The sequence below is a fragment of the Miscanthus floridulus genome, chromosome 2 (genome assembly GCF_019320115.1).
Source record: "Miscanthus floridulus cultivar M001 chromosome 2, ASM1932011v1, whole genome shotgun sequence".
Lineage (NCBI taxonomy): Eukaryota > Viridiplantae > Streptophyta > Magnoliopsida > Poales > Poaceae > Miscanthus > Miscanthus floridulus.
This window is the reverse complement of record NC_089581.1, coordinates 67511225-67531495: the sequence shown is the minus strand read 5'-3', so window position 1 is coordinate 67531495 and position 20271 is coordinate 67511225. Positions and strand designations below refer to the sequence as shown.

At 43.0% G+C, this 20271-nt stretch overlaps 1 protein-coding gene across 1 annotated transcript; it reads left to right on the top strand.

Annotated features, from left to right (window-relative positions):
- The first annotated feature begins 319 nt into the window (after window positions 1-319).
- Window positions 320-1145, top strand: LOC136539046 (uncharacterized). Its single transcript, XM_066530972.1, has one exon. It carries the CDS (start codon window positions 441-443, stop codon window positions 843-845), a length of 405 nt encoding a protein of 134 aa, XP_066387069.1. The 5' UTR covers window positions 320-440; the 3' UTR covers window positions 846-1145.
- The last annotated feature ends 19126 nt before the right edge of the window (window positions 1146-20271 follow it).

Sequence of the window (20271 nt, the reverse complement as noted above, 5' to 3'; positions counted from 1 at the left end):
TTTGGACGCTCAGAATTTCAGAAACCCATACTATAGTACCCGTTTGTGTATGGGTCTTTGTACCTCCCGGAAACTGACAACTCGTGTGGGATCACAGATACGACAGCGCCACCTTACAGTCGCATCGCAGACGCTTTGTGTCCAAGGAAGATTATTTTTATTTTATGTGACATAATGGGAGGTTAGCCACCACTGGAGCATTAGGTGCACCTTACTGGCCCCCTTTTCGTTACTACTCGCCCAAACAAATCATCATTCCAGATGATATACTACGCTGCTATCATCATCTTTATAAGCCATCGCGATCCCGTCTCAGATCCTGGTCCACTCTCGATCTCACTCCCCCACTAGTCACTCACTCGTCTCACTGCGAGCCAAAGCAAGCAAATAGCCTCACTAATCCTGCGCTGCTGCTGTACTGTGTAGCTAGCTAGTAAGCGATGCTGGCCGTGACGGTGAGCCAGGTTGTGGCGCTGCTCTCCTCGGCTCTCGCCGGCACGGAGGGCGGCGGCGGCATGGCGGTTGGGACGACGACAAAGGCAGTGGGAGCCGATCAGCAGGGCGAGCGCTGGCGACGTTGCGGCGGGCACGACCACTCGGCGTCGTCGGCGGCGGGGTACTGCTGCGTGTGCATATCGGCGTGCCGCGACGGGGACGACATCCGGAGGCTGCCCTGCGGACACGCCTTCCACCGGGACTGCGTCGACCGCTGGCTGGCGCGCTGCCGCCGGACGTGCCCGCTCTGCCGCCTGCACATCGGCGGACCTGCCGTGGGTATGGTCGAGCAACAGCTCAGCGAGGACCTTGTCATCTGGTTCTCTTCGCTCTTTGTTGCCGGCTTGTAACTAGGAGGACTTGGCTGCCGTAGGATAAGCTAGCAATGTGCCTCTGCCAAGTGCCTGCACGCGCATAAAGATACGTGCACGGAGGTGGGATGAGCCTTCGTTATTTGCGTCTTTGATTTCCCTTGCTTCTTCGGTTCTTAGCTTTTCTTGTGATAAAAAACATGTTCGGAGGGCAAAAGCTTCTTCGGTCATCCTTATATATCAGCTCCTCCCGGCCAGGAGCATCCTACAAACATATTAGTACAATATTTATATACTACTTTTTTTTTTTATCTAGGCCCTCGTAGGACAAAAAGGGTGTTCATGTACGCCTATAGAGAGCACGGTGTTTTGGCTGGGGCTTTAACAGGTTCTCGTTTTTATAAGAAAACAGAAAATAAGGATGTGATTGGTCGGAGGACAAAGTTATATAGATATGATAATCTATCTATTTCACGATAAGATGATCCATGTTGTCTGTTTGTTTAGATGAATGTGATACACTATTAGTTTTGATTGAATGGATAAGAGCGGAAGGAACGAGAATAGTTGATAATTATATATTTTATTTTAAAAATAACTACTTATACACTAATAAATATATACTAATAAAATTTTGTTATGATAATTAGCCTATTCGCTTGTTGGTTTCAGCTATGACTTATCAGCTAGCCAACAGTGTTTTTCTCTTACAACAAACCAGCACCAGCCGGGCTTATCAACACAGAAACCAACCAACGAACAGACTCAATGACTAATTATAGATAAAATATATTAACTAGCTCTACTAATACCCAAATGACACAAATCATGCACTAATCAACATATTTGCACTTTATCAAAATTAAGGTTACCATCATAATTATTAAAAAATAATATAACATATTAATAGTTTTTAATTTATTTATTAATGACCAAGATCAGAAAATTTGGATGAACTGATCCATAGGTTTTTAGGGGGAAAAAGTCTACTTAACCCCCCATCTTTCATTCTTGGTCTACTTCACCCCCAACTATGAAACCGTCTGTTTTACCCCCTGAACTTTTCAAAACCGTCTATTTTACCCCCTGGGCGGTTTTTGACAGCGGTTTTGCTACCGTAACAACGGGTCTACTACAGTAACGGTGGTTTGCTACAGTGCCGGTGGTTTTGAATTTCCTTTTTTTATTTATTTTTGGTGAATTTTTGAAAAATCATAGTAAATCATAGAAAAATCATAAAATGAAAAATCTAATTTTATTGGACTCCACATGAGTAGATCTACACAGTGAATATATAATACGGTATGCTTTAGTACAATTTTTTTTGTAGCTTTAGATTAATTGGAAAATCTAATTTTGTCTGTAATTAATTAGAATTTATCTATAACTAAGTTATACATAGTCCAATGAGTACGAAATTTTTATTATAGTTCAAGCATACAATAATTAGTGTACCATAAAAATTTCACCATAATTGGACCATAGAAGCTGTAGCTATGAATTATTCCAATTAATTACAGACAAAATTAGATTTTCCAATTAATCTAAGGCTACAGTAAAAATTTTGTACTAAAGCATACCGTATTATATATTCAATATGTAGATCTAATCATGTGGAGTCCAACAAAATTAGATTTTTTTATTTTATGATTTTTCAAAAAAATTCACCGAAAATAAATAAAAAAAGGAATTCAAAACCAATGAAACTGTAGCAAACCCACAGGTACTGTAGCAGAACAGCTATTACTGTAGCAAAACCGCTGTCAAAAAACGCCCAGGGGGTAAAATAGACGGTTTTGGAAAGTTCAGGGGGGTAAAACAGACAGTTTCATAGTTGGGAGTGAAGTAGACCAAGTATGAAAGGTAGGTGATTAAGTAGACTTTTTTCCTTTTTAGGGGCATGCTCATTCAACATCTTCAGGAATATACTTTTTCGTGGTTACCCTTGTCCATGTTGCCCGCAAACCTAAACACTACTCATCTATGGATATCCATGTCCTATCTAGAGGTATATCTCGTGTGTAAGGAAAATGGATCCTTGGGCCATTTAGTTTAGATTTTAGTGTTTGATGATCAATATGACCAAGTTGAACTAATGATGTTTGTAAGTGTTTGTTTTGTAGTTTAGTAAGATGCAAACGTGACTTGGACGAAGGTGACGTGCACTATGTCAGAATAGCACTTCACTACCTGTTCAACTGCCGGTTCAAAATACCGCATCACTGCCGGATTTTGAACCGGCACAACTGTAACAACCCAAAAATTCACACACCAAAAATTCCAACTACAAAATTTTTTCTTCAAAAACCCCATGTGATGAGGAGTGACATTTGTAGGAGCTAACCCTAAGTGTTGCATTAGTTGTAATCTAACTAAACCTACATGACTTGCACAAGTATCTCACCTCATCACCTTGAATTTATTTTACCACATAGCATACATCAAGTTGCATTATATTCAACAAGGTGATTTGGATTTTATTTGGATTTATGTGTTGATTAATAAAAGCTAACAAATATTTATTTATAAATAAATATACCAACATGGGATTAATATCCCAACATATACTATGACCAATGTTTATCACCATGGGACATTATATCAAAGGAGAAATATGCCACTTTGATTTATATACATGAAAGAAGTGTAACAAAACAAAATGGAAAAAGAATAAGAAAAAGAGAAAGGAAAGAAGAGGGAGCAGCAGCAGCCCAGGCCTACTCGGCCTTGCGAGCCAGCCCGGCCGAGCCCGCCTGTCCTCCCACTCGCGCACGCGACCCACGAAGCCGGCCCAGCAGCACCCTACCTCCCGCACGCGCACAAGCCGCTGACAAGCCGGACCCGCCCATCAGCCGTCATGCACCGCACGCCGTCGCATCAGGACAAGCTGACAAACATGCCCCCTCTGTCAGCCGCCCAGCTACAGCATCGTCGTCCTCCCCACGCTCCCTCCACCATGCGACCGGGAGCCGACTACGGAGCAGGCGCGGGCCTCGGGTCACACACATCGCATGACCCTGTCCCCCACCTTAGCGCCGCGCCCACGCAACTGCCCCCACATGCGAGTGACGTTCGATGCACTCGGCGCATCACCAACCGCTCCGCCATCTGCCATGGATGAGCATGGAGCTCGACCTATAAAAGGAGGACCCCGAGCCCTAGCCCTCCATTCACCTCGCCGTCGCCGTGCGGTTCGCACCAACACACTAAGCTGAGGGACGAGAGGAGAAGGAGAGGCGCGGAGAAGGACATCGCTACTGGAGCAAGAAGGGAGGAGCCGCCGGCGTGGAAGACGGCAAGTACATCTGTCCCGGCTTGGCTCTGCTACACCATCGATACCGCACGACCACCATCGCCTTCGAGCTCCCCACGGTGAGCCATCTTGCTGAGACCACCTCCCTAGCCAAATGGAACGTGCACCGCCATGATCGAAACCTTGCGAAAGCTTCGAGCTCTGGCCTAGCCCAACTGGTTAGCTAGGGAGACCACCATGGCCACGCTTGCCAAGACCTAGGACGCACCGTGCGCGCTGCCATTAGCCAAAAGGAGGACCCCAGCCATGACGTTGTACATCGGAGCAGGAGCGCACATGCACGGGCACGCTCACCATGGCCGAGAGCACAACCATGGCGAGACCACCGTGTCTTATACGTTGCGGTAAAGGCGACGTTGACACCCCGACTGGCTCCACCATGATGAGAGACACACCGCGCTCACCTTAGCTGAGGAAGAAGCCCACCGGAGCCCTGCGTTGCCGCACCGCACCTCATCGGAGCGCCACCGCCTCTGCTTTGCCCCCACCACCATGGCCGAAGCCACTGGGAGCACCAGGAGCTCCTTCAACATGCCCACCGTGGCCATAGAAGCACCGTGGAGCTCACATGCTCCTCCAACTAGGCTCTCGCCACCACTGCAGCCCTATCCATGCACGCCGATGAACCCATGCCGCCGTTCACTGTGGCTAGAGCCCTAGAAAGCCCTAGCCATCGCCCTAACCCCATCGTCGCAGTCGCCATGGCATGGCGAAGCTATTGCCTACCCTAATCGGACGCTAGCGCCGCCGTGAGGGCTCACCGGTGACCTCACCACTGGCGGGAGCCCCGTCGGGGAAGAGAAGGGGATTTCCCCCTCGCCGGCCACACGTCCGTGCACTATGCGTGCTGATCTTTCGGCGAACCTGATGGGAATTCTCTTCATCAACGTCTTCCGCGACGACGCGGCTTCATTGTGACAATGACTCGCCGTATACCCATCCATCCAAGGATGAAAGCGAGCCACACCGAGCCATCGGCGAGCCATGTCGACCACGTCCCGAGCAGCTCCGCCGAGCTCCAACCACGACCACATCGACCACGTCCCAAGCAGCTCCGCTGAGCTCCGACCATGACCACATCCCGAGCAGCTCCGCTGAGCTCCGACCACGACCACGTTGACCACATCCCGAGCAGCTCCACTGAGCTCCAACCATGACCACGTCGTGCACGTGAACCAAACCCTGGGAAGGAGTAAGTGGACCAAGTCCTTCATAGACTGGCTCTACGGTCTATGGACCAACGTAGGTGGGTTCACCATGAACCGCGCCTCACCTGCGCCCATGGATCACATCGTGAACCGCGCCTCACCTGCGCCCGTGGATCACATCCCTTTAGTGGCCTAGTAAGATGACATGGCCGCACCAACATGCGCCACATGGTAGGCCAAGCCTGGCCCAAATCCAAGCCCAACCAGCCTAGTCGAGGCCTGACCTATATTGGCCATTGACCGGTCAACATTGACCGTTGACCGGGGCCACATGTCAGTGACACCACCAGCGGGACCCCACCTGTCAGTACCAGAACCGAGATGATGATAACATGCTGATGTCAGCATGCCACGTGGACCAACAGGAGCGTGACACGTGTCAGCACGATATTAATTCAGCCTTTTCCCATTTTCAGAAATGATTGAAACTTCGGAAATTCATAACTAATTCATACGAACTCAGAAAAATACAAGACCAGGACCAAAATTCATCTAAAATCGAGCTCTATGCAATGAACCCATGTTTGAGTGCATTTGGCTATTTTAAATTTTCATTGCTTTTTGTGCTATTCTCAAGACGTCACTAATGCGACTATAATGCGATCGTTTGTAGACTCGGAGGAGAACCAGACAGACGAGGACCGAGAGTACCATGAGGAGTATGGAGACAACATCACTGAAGGTGTCACATCCCACCCAACCTCATAGCACCTATTACTCATAGCTAATATAGAACTGCTAATGCTTTACTTTATTGTTATATTCACACTATGATAGGACTTGCATGGTAGTATGCTTACTTGATGGCCTTTACCTTGACGCAACCTTACCCCTGCTTACCCTGCTATTAGGCTAGACACACGCTTGCTGCTATATTTCATTGCTTATTACTTCTACTATGCTTGTACTACATTGATGCGTGGTGGAAACTGGTGTTATCTGGACTATGGGGAGAGTGTTGTGTGTGTGACTTGGGTGCATGGAGGGTGAGGGTTGTGTCGACCAAGTTGAAATATACGACGAGCCTGGGGCAAGTCTTGCCGTGGGGTGCTACCTAGGCACCCCTAGAAAATGGATACCTGTGGTGGGTAAATGGTATATGAGGTGGCCCTAGGTGTGAACCTGTGATGGGAGGAGCCCGGGGTGGAGGTGCTGTGGTGGCATGGTAAATGGAAACCCTGATGAAGATATTCTGGCTTGGTCATCCCTAAGGACTTACTAGTACTCAGATTCACCGGGAAGCCTTACGTACCACTCGCCCTATATGGTACGGGATGGCCGAACTACTTGGTAGGATATTGCCACTACTACTAGGTTGATAGCGGACAGTGCAAGGAGGTATGGGGCGCTGAGGATTCCCCCCCCCCCCCCCCACACCCTTCCGAGACTTCATGGAGACCTTGTGGACTTGGCTCATGACTCATAGTTTTAGCCACCCCAGACTAGACTTGGGGTGTACCAGGGCTGAATGGTAGAGTGGCATTATCCTAGGCTCGCAAGCGGCCAGAATCAGCCTAGTTGATGATGGTCAGCGAGGAAGGTGGATCTTGTGGTTATGTAAAACCTCTGCAGAGTGTATGGTTGATCGATCAATACATATGCCAACTTGTTGGCTATGGACCTTTCCTAGGTTTCGCTTAAACTAGATAGCGAGATGAGTCCTTCTCTTCTTCCCCCGTGAGAGAGTGTCAGTCGTAGCCAAGGGCTACAGGCCATGAGACAGTGTCGAGAGGGAGTTGGCCTATCGACTGAGCGATGGTATGGTGATGATATAGAGATGGTGGTATATCGATCCCAGGATCAAAACCTGGCTCTGGACGGAAATGGGGTGGAATGTGTGTGGGAATGGTGTTAAAACTTGACTATACTACTATATACTTGATATGCTAATACATAGGAAACCCCAGCCTTATAGGTTCCTTTTGATTATATCCAACTTGCATCCAACTTCTACAAAGCAATGCTTATAGGGTGGGAGTGGCTAGTACAAATTGTACTAATAAACTTTGGCACACAGGTTCTGTTGAGGAGTATAGCTCTGAGGAGTTTGATGGTTGAGGGGTTCGTTCCTACGCTCGAGTTTTGGCAATCTTATCTCCAAGCTGTTCTGGATGAATGCTACTTTTGATTTTGCCGATGCGGCGATGTAATAATTTATGTAATTTCGCACTATTTATACTTTGATATTATCGTTATATGGATGTGATATTCGACTAGAATTTGGGTAATATGATCTACAACGGTCATAATACACTTTGACTCTGTGGATTTCCCTCCGTGGAAATCAGGTCATTTCAACAACCATACTGGTAGTGATGATGGTAAGCTATCACTGTCGGTTCCTACAAACCGGCAGTGTTCTTCAACTTCACTATCGGTTCTTTACATAACCGACAGTGTTTATTTCCACCAACACTGCCGGTTCATAAGACCACCCGGTAGAGTTTAGTTCCAACAACACTGTCAGTTTGTGTTTCAACCAGCTGTGTTGTAGTAAGAATCACTGCCAGTTTGTGACAAGAACCGACAGTGATGGCTAAGCCAACGTTGCCGATTTGTGGCTCGAGCCAGCAGTGCCATCACTACCGGTTTTGTTGCTAACCAACAGTGATGTTTACGACAACACTGTCGGTTTTCTAATAACCGGCAGTGATGTCACGTTCGCATTTTATTGTTTTATAATTGATTTTAATTTATATTTTTTTGTAGAATCGGGTTTCGCTTTATATACGCTACGTAGATGACAGTTCCATCAATATTAAACATTACAAATGTTATGGTTACAATTCAAATGTTCTTATCAAGATCTCGATCCCTCAAAATAAAAAAGAAATGTTCTCGGACTTCACAGATTGTGCAATGCTTCTCGGACTTCTTACAATAATCTAGCGAGACGCTCTAGGCCATACTAGTCCTTGTACTTCATGGATTATGCAATGGAAAAATACTCTATCTTTTTCCAATATCTTGGCTATAGGCCTTTGAATGCAGTCACAATCAAGAATAAGTACCCACTGCCATGCATAGATATCTTATTTGATCAGTTGTCTAAAGCAAAAGTCTTTTCCAAGATTGATTTGAGATCTGGTTATCATCAAATCAAAATTCGGCCTATGGATGTGTGGCAGAACCTCCTAAATTATAGGACCCACATGCACTTGTCACTATCCAACGACCTTTGACAACTAGGCATATGTTCCTGGTAACTTAAGAAGTCTGTCGGGTGTCCTCAGGGAACCCCGAATCATCCACGATTTCTGAGCAGGATCACATTACAGAGTCATTGCAGTATTACAACATTTATTCAAATATCAATACCAGAGTAAAAACAGCAGAAGTCTTATGATAACTTAGTTTACAAACCAGTTGTTTCAAACCTTACAAACTAAGTTCGATAATTATTACAAACCATAGTAGTAGTGGAGTGGCATTATAATATAATACAAAACACACAATGAAACTGCCCTGCCCAAGGGCCACACATTTACTTCTCATCGTCATCACAAGGAACAACTGTCATGCAGCATGATCCAAAACAGATCTGCTCATGAGGCTCACCTGCAACAAGGGTCAACGAACCCTGAGTACAAAAGTACTCAACAAGACTTAACCGAAATATTAACTGATAAACTTAGGAATGCAGGCACAGGAATTCAAGGTATGGTTTTAACAATAATCAAAGTTATTTTGCGTAAAAGCTTTTTAACAAAAATCTTTATATAAATTTTTTTTCATAAAATCATATACAAAGCTGACACGATCCGTGTTGAGATCATGAAACTTCATATCCAACACTTTCTCAACCAGCCTCAAGTTCTAGTTATTAATCTACGATGATGAACAGTGAGTTGAGTCTCCATAACCGAGGAGCAACGACGATTCGAACCGATTAAGAACCCAGCTAGGAATTCCAGACCACACGACATATGCAGATCCCTGACCTCCATATACCAACCTACCCTCGGATCCTCTAAACAAGAATGGGTCCGCGCCACCCAAGAACACAGTACTCCACCAATCCAGCCCATTACCACGTGGGTACATGCTATTCCCACCATCTCTCCACTCCCAGTGTGCCAGTAGCCATTCTCATAATAGAATAGCTGAGTAAAGGCTTACCGGAGTATGTGGTTAGTACTACAAATTCTCACCTCATGCAATTCAATAACGGACGTGCCTTACTCGACACAGGCGGAAAGAACCCGCTCACAAGACCTCTGTGTCTTGTGGCTCACACTCACCGAGTCCGCCCGGTCTAGATTTATTACTCCACATTCCCATATCACATAATAACATAAGTTAACCAAAATTCCATTTAAAGTTCGCAGGTGACAGGTAATCACCCGACTTTCATTGTTCTAAGCATAGCTAAGCAAAACTAGGCATATACGAATTTAAAACTAGTAATATAGTAAATATGGAATAACAAGGTTGGTAATGCACCAATTTGTTTTTCACTTGACTCCTAATCATTTAATGCAGTAAAGAGAAGCAAAAGAGAAATCAATTTGTAAAATACAAGGTAGGGTTGTATGCATCCAGGGCTTGCCTTCGTTGACGGAAAAGTCCAGTTCCTACGACGTCTCACAAGTATTCGATCCGACCTCAACAGACGGATTAACCTCCTCCGCAACTTGATTAACTACCACATGTTCACCTTCGTTCACTACACGTAATAACAATGTCCATGTGCGCGTTTGGAAGCGAACTGAAGGTCGCCGGCGGTGTAGCTACGGCGGTGAAAATTGTTCACAGTATTTACAAGTTTGCCATTCGCCAAAATTCACAAATTACTCTCAAATTTTCATAAGAACTCAAAAATCTCCAAAAACAAAAGTTGTTCAAAATCAAAAGTTCTACAATTTTTCTTTTATAACCAACTCCTAATTCGCTCTAGATTTTGAAATGAACTTTTGAATTCGAATAGGGAAATTTAACGAATTACGCCTTTTTGAATTACTCCAAAATTTTCTAAACAACTTGAAAAACTCCAAAAACAAACTTTGTATAACTTCTCAAGCTCTACACTTTTGCTTTTGGGCTCAACCCCAAAATATGCTTAGATTTTGAAATGGTTTTTTAGGGTAGGGTTTAAATACTGAAAATCAGGGTTTTCAGAATTTCAAATCAATACAAAGATTTCGAACTTGATTCAAACAATACCAAGCAATGCTTATAACATAAATGTAAACTTATTTTAGTGAATGCATACAAAGTTTTTTTAATATGACCAAATGCCTTACAATGCATATGATGACATGGCAGTTTTAGTATTTAAACACCCAGGGTGTTACAATCCTTCCCCCTAAAAGAAATCTCGCCCTGAGATTCAAAGCCATAGAGTAAGTAATGGAAAAGGAAATGTGTCAGTCCAAAAATATCCAAAACTTGTCCATAAAATAGCTGAGGTTCCTTTACAAAACACAACTTGTAGCAACCGAGCTCAACTAACATTACTCTGTTCTATATTGACGCTAGAAACTCTGGAAACTTTTCTAACAAGTAATCTTCTGATTCCCAAGTAGCTTCCCCTTCTGAATGTTGATTCCATTGTATTTTATAGAACTTGATTGTCCATCTTCGAGTAACACGATCTTTCTGATCTAACACGCGGATAGGATATTCGAAATAAGTTAAATCCGGTTCTAGTTCCACTCCTTCAACTTCAACATTCTGTTCAGGCACTCGGAGACACTTCTTCAATTGAGAAACATGGAACACATCATGCACAGCTACGAGATGTTCAGGCAATTTCAAGCGATATGCCACTTTTCCATACCTCTCCAAAATTTGATACGGTCCAATGTATCGGGGTGCCAACTTTCCTTTAACACCAAAACGGGTAACTCGCTTCATTGGTGATACTTTCAGATATACAAAATCTCCTTTGTTAAATACCAATGGTCTCCGTCTTCTATCCGCATAACTCTTTTGGCGAGACTGAGCTATTTTCAAATTACTCTGTATTTGCCTAACTTTGTCTTCTGTTTCTTTCACAAGGTCAACTCTAAAGAATCTTCTTTCTCCAGGCTGAGACCAACTCAACGATGTTCTGCATCTACGACCATAGAGTGTTTCAAATGGAGCCATCCTAATGCTTTCCTGATAACTATTGTTATATGAGAATTCAGCCAAAGGTAAGCACTCATCCCACTTATTGGAATAGTTAAGGACACAACACCTTAACATATCTTTAAGTACTTGATTGACTCTTTCAGTCTGTCCATCAGTTTGCGGATGATAAGCTGTACTATATAGAAGTTTGGTACCTAACGAAGCATGTAATTGTTTCCAAAAGCTGGAGACAAACTGTGTACCCCTATCTGACACTATGGTCTTTGGTACTCCATGCAAACTCATGATTCTTGCTAAATACATCTTGGCATATTGGATCGTAGGATATATAGTCTTGATAGGAAGAAAATGTGCTGACTTAGTGAGTCGATCTACAATAACCCATACTGAGTCAAATCCTTTTGATGTCTTGGGTAGACCAACAATAAAATCCATATTGATGTCCTCCCATTTCCAAGATGGAACAGGTAATGGTTGTAATTCACCAGCAGACCTCAAATGTATCGCTTTTACCATTTGACAAGTATCACACTTTGCTATATATCTAGCAATCTCTATTTTCATTTTAGTCCACCAGAATCTTTGCTTCAAGTCATGGTACATCTTGTTGCTTCCTGGATGGATAGATAACCTAGTAGCATGTGCATCATCTAGAATTGACTGCCGCAACTCAGGAACTTTTGGTACCACCAGGCGATCCTTGAACCATAACACATCTTCATCATCTATGCTAAAGCATTCCGCTTTTCCATTCTTGACTCTTTCCTTGATATGGGCTATACCCTTGTTTTCCTTTTGAGCAGCAATAACTTGATCTCAAATAGTGGCTTCAACAATTATGTTGATCAAACTTCCTTGTTGAATTACTTCTACATTCAACTTCTCCATTTCTTGACATAAATTCAAACCCATTGTTCTCACTGTCAGACAATTGTAACAACTTTTACGACTAAGGGCATCTGCAACCACATTTGCTTTACCTGGGTGATAATGTACTTCCAAATTATAATCCTTAATCAGCTCTAACCATCTTCTTTGTCGCATGTTCAACTCTGACTGAGTAAAGATATACTTTAAGCTCTTGTGGTCTGTATACATATGGCACATATTACCAAGTAGGTAATGTCACCAAATCTTTAGAGCATGAACCACAGCTACTAACTCTAGGTCATGAGTCAGATAGTGTTCTTCATGCTGCTTAAGTTGCCTGGATGCATAAGCAATGACTCGGCCTTCTTGCATCAACACACATCTAATACCAATACCTAAAGTATCACAATAAACATCAAACGGCTTCTCGATATCAGGTTGGGCTAGCATTGGTGCAGTAGTCAACAATCTTTTCAAAGTCTAGAAAGCCTTTTCACATTCAGATGACTAGACAAACTTAACTTGGTTCTTCAACAATTCAGTTATGGACTTTGATATTTTAGAGAAATCTAGAATAAACCGACGGTAATACCCTGCCAAACCCAGAAAACTCCGAACTTGATGAACTGTGGTTGGCGGTTTCCAATCAAGCACATCCTTCACTTTGTTGGGATCAACTGCAACTCCTTCGGCTGACAAGACATGTCCAAGAAATTGCACTTCCTTCAGCCAAAAATCACACTTGCTGAACTTGGCATATAGTTGATGTTCTCTCAAGCGGGTCAGAATAATTCTGAGATGTTCCGCATGTTCTTTCTTATTCTTGGAATATACTAAAATGTCATCAATAAACACCACTACAAACTTGTCTAGCTCAGGCATGAATACTGAGTTCATCATATACATAAAATGAGCTGGAGCATTTGTCAAACCAAAAGACATTACCAAGTATTCATATAATCCGTATCTTGTGGTAAATGCCATTTTGGGAATATCTTCAGGCTTTATCTTGATTTGGTGATATCCTGATCTCAAATCTATCTTGGAGAAAACTTTGGCTCCGGCCAATTGATCAAAAAGCAAATCTATCCGAGGTAATGGATACTTATTCTTGATGGTCACTTCATTCAACGGACGATAGTCAACACATAACCTCAGGGTCTCATCTTTCTTTTTCACAAAAATTGCCGGACATCCCCAAGGTGAGGAACTAGGTTGGATAAACCCCTTCTCAATCAATTCTTGTAACTGAGTCTTCAACTCGGCTAATTCCTTAAGTGGCATCCTATAAGCTCTTTGAGAAATTGGAGCTGTTCCAGGTTGTAATTCTATGTTAAACTGTACATCCCTATCAGGTGGTAGACCGGGTAAATCTTCAGGAAACACGTCCAAAAATTCACACACTACAAGAATATCTCTAATCTCTTTGACAGCAGTTGCACAAACCTTGCCCACTGATCTTCTTAGGGTTGGAAGTTGGATGAGAAGTTGAGAATTACTATCAGGCAAACTTACCCTTAATGTCCTATTCAAAGCATCTATAACAGCCTTATGCTGATACATCCAATTTATTCCCAAGATTACATCTATATCCTGATCCTTAAGGATAATCATGGTAGTGGGAAAAATATGCCCACCTAGGTTTACGGGTACCTGGTATACCATTTCTTTAGTACATAGACGTCCCCTGAGCGATTGTATAAAGAAACTTTCCTTTGTTGCCCCAATTGAAATTTCATACTTCACGACAAATGTTCTATTGATGAATGAATGCGATGTGCCAGAATCAAAAAGTATAACTGCAGGGTGATTGGCAACAGGAAACATACCCATCATCACTGGCTCCCCTTCTGGAATTTCTCCAGCTTGAATATAGAACACCCGTCCTGTCTTCCTCTCATCTTTGCCCTTCTGAGTATTCTGATTGGGGTTCTTGTTTGGTGCCTGACCCTGTTGTTTATTTGCAGGGGCCTTCTGATAATTTTGATTAGCCTGCCTAGGATATGGACATTCCCTAGAGAAATGACCAGTCCTTCCACAATTGTAACATGGATAGTTGTGACCCTAGGACCTTAGAGCATTGCCACCAGGAACATTGGTCGACTGTGAATTCGGATAGGTTATAGTAGGACGGACATTTGACTGTTGCCTGACTTGAGACTATGGCGGACGGTAAGGAGGACAATTATGATGTACTGGATGATAAATCACCCTCTGCCTCTTCTAATTTCCCCCAAAAGGTCTGGACGGCATACTCTTTTTCTTTTTGAGCTCCTTATGCTGATGATACTTTGACTCTGAAGCGATTGCAATATTTACGGCCTCATGATAAGTGACATTGGTGCAAGTTGTCATCATTGTTTGTAGCTTGGTATTCAAACCTCTCATAAACCACCTCTTCTTCTTGGCATCAATATTGATATTTTCTGATGCATATTGTGACAGGTGATTAAATCTTCCCACATACTGCATCACGGTTTGATCTCCTTGCTTCAAAGCAAGGAATTCATCTAGCTTCATTGCCATCACTCCTTCAGGGATATAATGGGCTCTGAAGGCAGTACGGAACTCAGCCCAAGTTATTGGAATGCCAGCTGGTTGCATAGCCACTAAGTTTGCCCACCAAGCACTTGCTGCACCTCGAAGTTGCTGGGCGGCAAATGCAGGTTTCTGATACTCCGTGCATGGAATAAGGTCAAATTTCTGCTCCATGGTTCGAAGCCAGTCATCAGCCTCCAATGGTTCATCTGCCTTGGTGAACACCGATGGTCTTGTGTCAGTAAAATCAACATATGTAGCCTCCTGTCTGTTATGGTGGCGACCACGGTTTCCGTGCATCTGACTCTGATTACTTTGAGCTATCTCATGAAGCAAACGAGAATTTTCGGCCATCACATTGACAAGTGCAGTTATAGCATCAGCTAGATTTATTGGAACTGGTGGCGGATCTGGAATACCATCCACATCGTGTGAAGTTCCTAGAATATACGAACCCCGCGTATGACGCATCTGCTCATAACAAACCAAACTTTATTCATGAGCCTTTATTGAATTGCACAAAAGCCTACTCCAGACACATTACATAGGGTTTACTAATATAAACACCAGAATCTATAAGTACCAAAACAAAACTACATAACTTAACTATAACTAACTATTATACAACTCTACTCCTTTTCATGATTACTTCAAACTTTAGGCTCGGTATCCATTCCAGAATTATTACCGCCTTCATCATCACTTTCATTGATCATTACTAATTCTTCAGGATCTTCTTCTTCCTCTTCTGATTCATTATCATCGGCAAGGATGACACCGGGGTCCATGGCATCAGCTTGGGGCTCATGATTTGGATTTAGTAGATTGCTAAGCCTATGAACTTCCTCATGTAGATAAGTATTATGTTCTTCTAAATCTTCTACATAGAATTCTAGCTCATGAGTTCTAGCTCTAGCTACATTTTCCCTGTGCCAGGCTTCATTTCTTCCCTCCACCATATGAACTAACATGCTTTTGCAGTTCCTATGCGTGGTGGTGAGATGCCTCAATTGATGCTGTAATTCCCCTACATGTATAGCATCCAAAGCCCTATCTCTAGTAGCTTGTGCTAACTCTGCAAAAATCCTCTGTATCTCTACCTAGGGATCAGGCCTAGAACTGCTACTGCTAGCACCGTCATTTCTAGAGGCAAGTTGGTGATGAGGAACTCCTTTGAGTCCAGTGGACTTACGGGGCATCATCTTGGCACAAGCCATACTGTAGGAAGCCAATTTAATCCAAGTAAGACCATTTGATCAAAGTCTAAAGAGCAGCTATGATGGATTACATTACTCAAACTAGACTCACTACTCAACTCCAGACTAAGAGGTGAAGGAAGTAACGAGTGAATTAATCATGATGCATGAATCATTCTTACGAACAAAAACATCAGAGTTTATAATGCACATAACAACATTTGTTTTTATATAGGGCATAGTAAGATTACTACTCTACCACACAAAACCTTTTTAATCAAATAAGGAATGGTGAGAAAGAAATAAGATAAGTTAGAAGCAATTTGGACCAAATTATCAAGTTAAATGTAGCCATCCAAATCATTTTGAAGTTTTTGTAAAACAATACAATAAAAACCTTGTAATGATCGCTCTTATACCATTCTGTGGTAGAACCTCCTAAATTATAGGACCTACATGCACTTGTCACTATCCAACGACCTTTAACAACTAGGCATATGTTCCTGGTAACTTAAGAAGTCTGTTGAGTGTCCTCGGGGAACCCCGAATCATCCATGATTTCCGAGCAGGATCACATTACAGAGTCATTGCAGTATTACAACATTTATTCAAATATCAATACCAGAGTAAAAATAGTGGAAGTCTTACGATAACTTAGTTTACAAACCAGTTATTTCAAACCTTACAAACTAAGTTCGATAATTATTACAAACCATAGTAGTAGTGGAGTGGCATTATAATATAATACAAAACACACAATGAAACTATCCTGCCCAAGGGCCACACATTTACTTCTCATCGTCATCACAAGGAACAACTGTCATGTAGCATGATCCAAAACAGATCTGCTCATGAGGCTCACCTGCAACAAGGGTCAACGAACCTTGAGTACAAAAGTACTCAGCAAGACTTAACCGAAATATTAACTGATAAACTTAGGAATGCAGGCTCAGGGATTCAAGGTATGGCTTTAACAATAATCAAAGTTATTTTGCGTAAAAGCTTTTTAACAAAAATCTTTATATAAAAAACTTCATAAAATCATATACAAAGCTGACACGATCCGTGTTGAGATCATGAAACTTCATATCCAACACTTTCTCAACCAGCCTCAAGTTCCAGTTATTAATCTACGATGATGAACAGTGAGTTGAGTCTCCATAACCGAGGAGCAACAACGATTCGAACCGATTAAGAACCCAGCTGGGAATTCTAGACCACACGACATATGCAGATCCCTGACCTCCATATACCAACCTACCCTTGGATCCTCTAAACAAGAACGGGTCCACACCACCCGAGAACACAGTACTCCACCAATCCAGCCCATTGCCACGTGGGTACATGCTATTCCCGCCATCTCTCCACTCCTAGTGCGCGAGTAGCCATTCTCATAATAGAATAGCTGAGTAAAGGCTTACCGGAGTATGTGGTTAGTACTACAAATTCTCACCTCATGTAATTCAACAATGGACGTGCCTTAATCAACACAGGCGGAAAGAACCTGCTCACAAGACCTCTGTGTCTTGTGGCTCACACTCACCGAGTCCGCCCGGTCTAGATTTATTACTCCACATTCCCATATCACATGATAACATAAGTTAACCAAAATTCTGTTTAAAGTTCGCAGGTGACAGGTAATCACCCGACTTTCATCGTTCTAAGCATAGCTAAGCAAACTAGGCATATACGAATTTAAAACTGGTAATATGGTAAATATGGAATAACAAGGTTGGTAATGCACCAATTTGTTTTTCACTTTACTCCTAATCACTTAATGTAGTAAAGAGAAGCAGAAGAGAAATCAATTTGTAAAATACAAGGTAGGGTTGTATGCATCCGGGGCTTGCCTTCGTTGACGGAAAAGTCTGGTTCCTGCGACGTCTCACAAGTATTCGATCTGACCTCAACAGACGGATTAACCTCCTCCGCAACTTGATTAACTACCACGTGTTCACCTTCGTTCACTACACGTAATAACAATGCCGTGTTTAACATGATGCAAAATATGAAACGTGATGCTCGATGATGGATGCAAAAATTAACAATTTGAATACAACTTTCCTTCGCGGTACAGTTGCAAGTCAAACAAACTATATCTTTTTTGTAACACATACATCAATTGCCAAGGATCATTATCATCAAATGACCCAAGATCATCACTCAATCCAAAATTTCAAACAAAACCTAAATCATTAAAGGTTACTATTTGCTTTTATGAATTAATTATTTAATTCAAAATTATGAAATAAATCAACTTATTCTGATTGAGCTCAAAATTTTAGTAAATGTTCATTACATGATAAGTAAGTGGCAAAACAAATTTCATAATTTTTGGACAATTAAATAAGCCTAGATAAATCATGGAAATCCATTTATTAATAAATTGAGCAATTTTTATCACATTTAAAAGGTACTGAAAAACATTATTTCATATTTTTATTAAATACTATGCATCATAGAGAAGGCACACAAAAATTTTCATAATTTTTGGAGCTCTAAATAAATCTACACAAAAATAACAAATCACATCACTATTCATTCAAATATGAAAATAGAAAAATTCCATTTGAACGTTGAGTCACTGACAACCCGACCCCACCTGTCATCCCTAACCTCACGCGTTGACCGCGGCAACGACGGCGCTGACCAGCGATATCTTGACGACGGCGACGGCCAAAGCACCAAAACACTCCCCTCGACTAGGCGCATCATTCTAGGGCACAAGCTAGACTAGCTACGGACTGGACCGAGCACTACGCCGGCCATGGCGGCCACGACGGCATGGCTACGCTACACTGGCGATGTGAGACCTGTAAAGCTTAAACAGATGGCCTAGGAAGCATCAGCAGCTCACCCCAAATGCGACTGAGTAGAGCACAAGGCCGGAGGAGCAACGGAGAGGTGGGTTGACGTTCCAAGCAAGCACGGCGGAGCAGATCGTCGTCGGTGGCGATGTTCTAGGAGTTGTGGTGGTCAAAATGAGAAATCAATGGGTCATGGAGTACCACAGCATCGTGGCGAAGCTGAAACAAGACTCAGCAGGGGCAGAGGCTCACCGTAACACGCTGGCCATGGCGAGGTACGCTCGACGGAGATGCTGCCGGTCGTGGGGAAGAAAGACGACGCACGGTAAAATTTGGCGAAGTCAGATGACTACGACCGGTTGGATGGGTGTGCAAGGAAGAGGCGAAGCTGTTGAGCACTTTGCTGTGATGACACAAGCGATGGTTCGACGGCGAGGGCTCAACGGAGCTGCGGCAATGGCGTCGGGAAAACAGAGGAAGGGAAACGACGAAGGACGGCAACGACTTAGGCCTTAAGGAGCGGCCAGAAGCGCAAGGAAGCCACACAGGAGCCTTTCCCACGCCAGCGCAAAGCCGAGGACATCCACGTGTGCGTCTGGAAGCGAACCGAAGGTCGCCGGCGGTGTAGCTACGGTGGTGAACACTGTTCATAGTATTTACAAGTTTGCCATTCACCAAAATTCACAAATTACTCTCAAATTTTCATAACAACTCAAAAATCTCCAAAAACATAAATGTAAACTTATTTTAGTGAATGCATACAAAGTTTTTTTAATATGACCAAATGCCTTACAATGCATATGATGACATGGTAGTTTTAGTATTTAAACACCCGGGGTGTTACAGGATGTTCCAAAAACTGCATTCTCTACAAGATATGGTCTGTATGAGTATCTTGTTATGTCTTTTGGATTGACCAATGCCCCCGCACACTTCATGTATTTGATGAATTTGGTGTTTATGCCCGAGTTGGACAAATTTGTGGTGGTATTTATAGATGATATCTTGGTCTATTCTGAGAATGAAGAAGATCATGTTGAACATTTGCGAGTGGTTCTCACTAGATTGCGTGAACACAAGCTTTATGCAAAGTTTAGCAAGTGTGAATTCTAGCTTCGTGAGGTACCTTTTCTCGGACATGTGTTGTCCGATGGTGGAATTATGGTGGATCCCACCAAGGTGCAAGAAGTGTTGGACTAGAAGGCTCCAATCTCAGTGCATGAGGTTCGGAGTTTTCTGGGGTTGGCTGGTTATTATCGTCGCTTCATCCCAGATTTATCTAAAATAGCCAAGCCTATGACTCGGTTGCTGTAAAAAGACACGAGGTTTGTCTGGACTTCCAAGTGTGATGCGGCTTTTCACACCCTGCGAACCCTTCTAACTTCAGCTCTGGTTCTGGCGCAACTAGATATCGAGAAACCTTTTGATGTGTTTTGTGATGCATCAGGCACAGGTTTA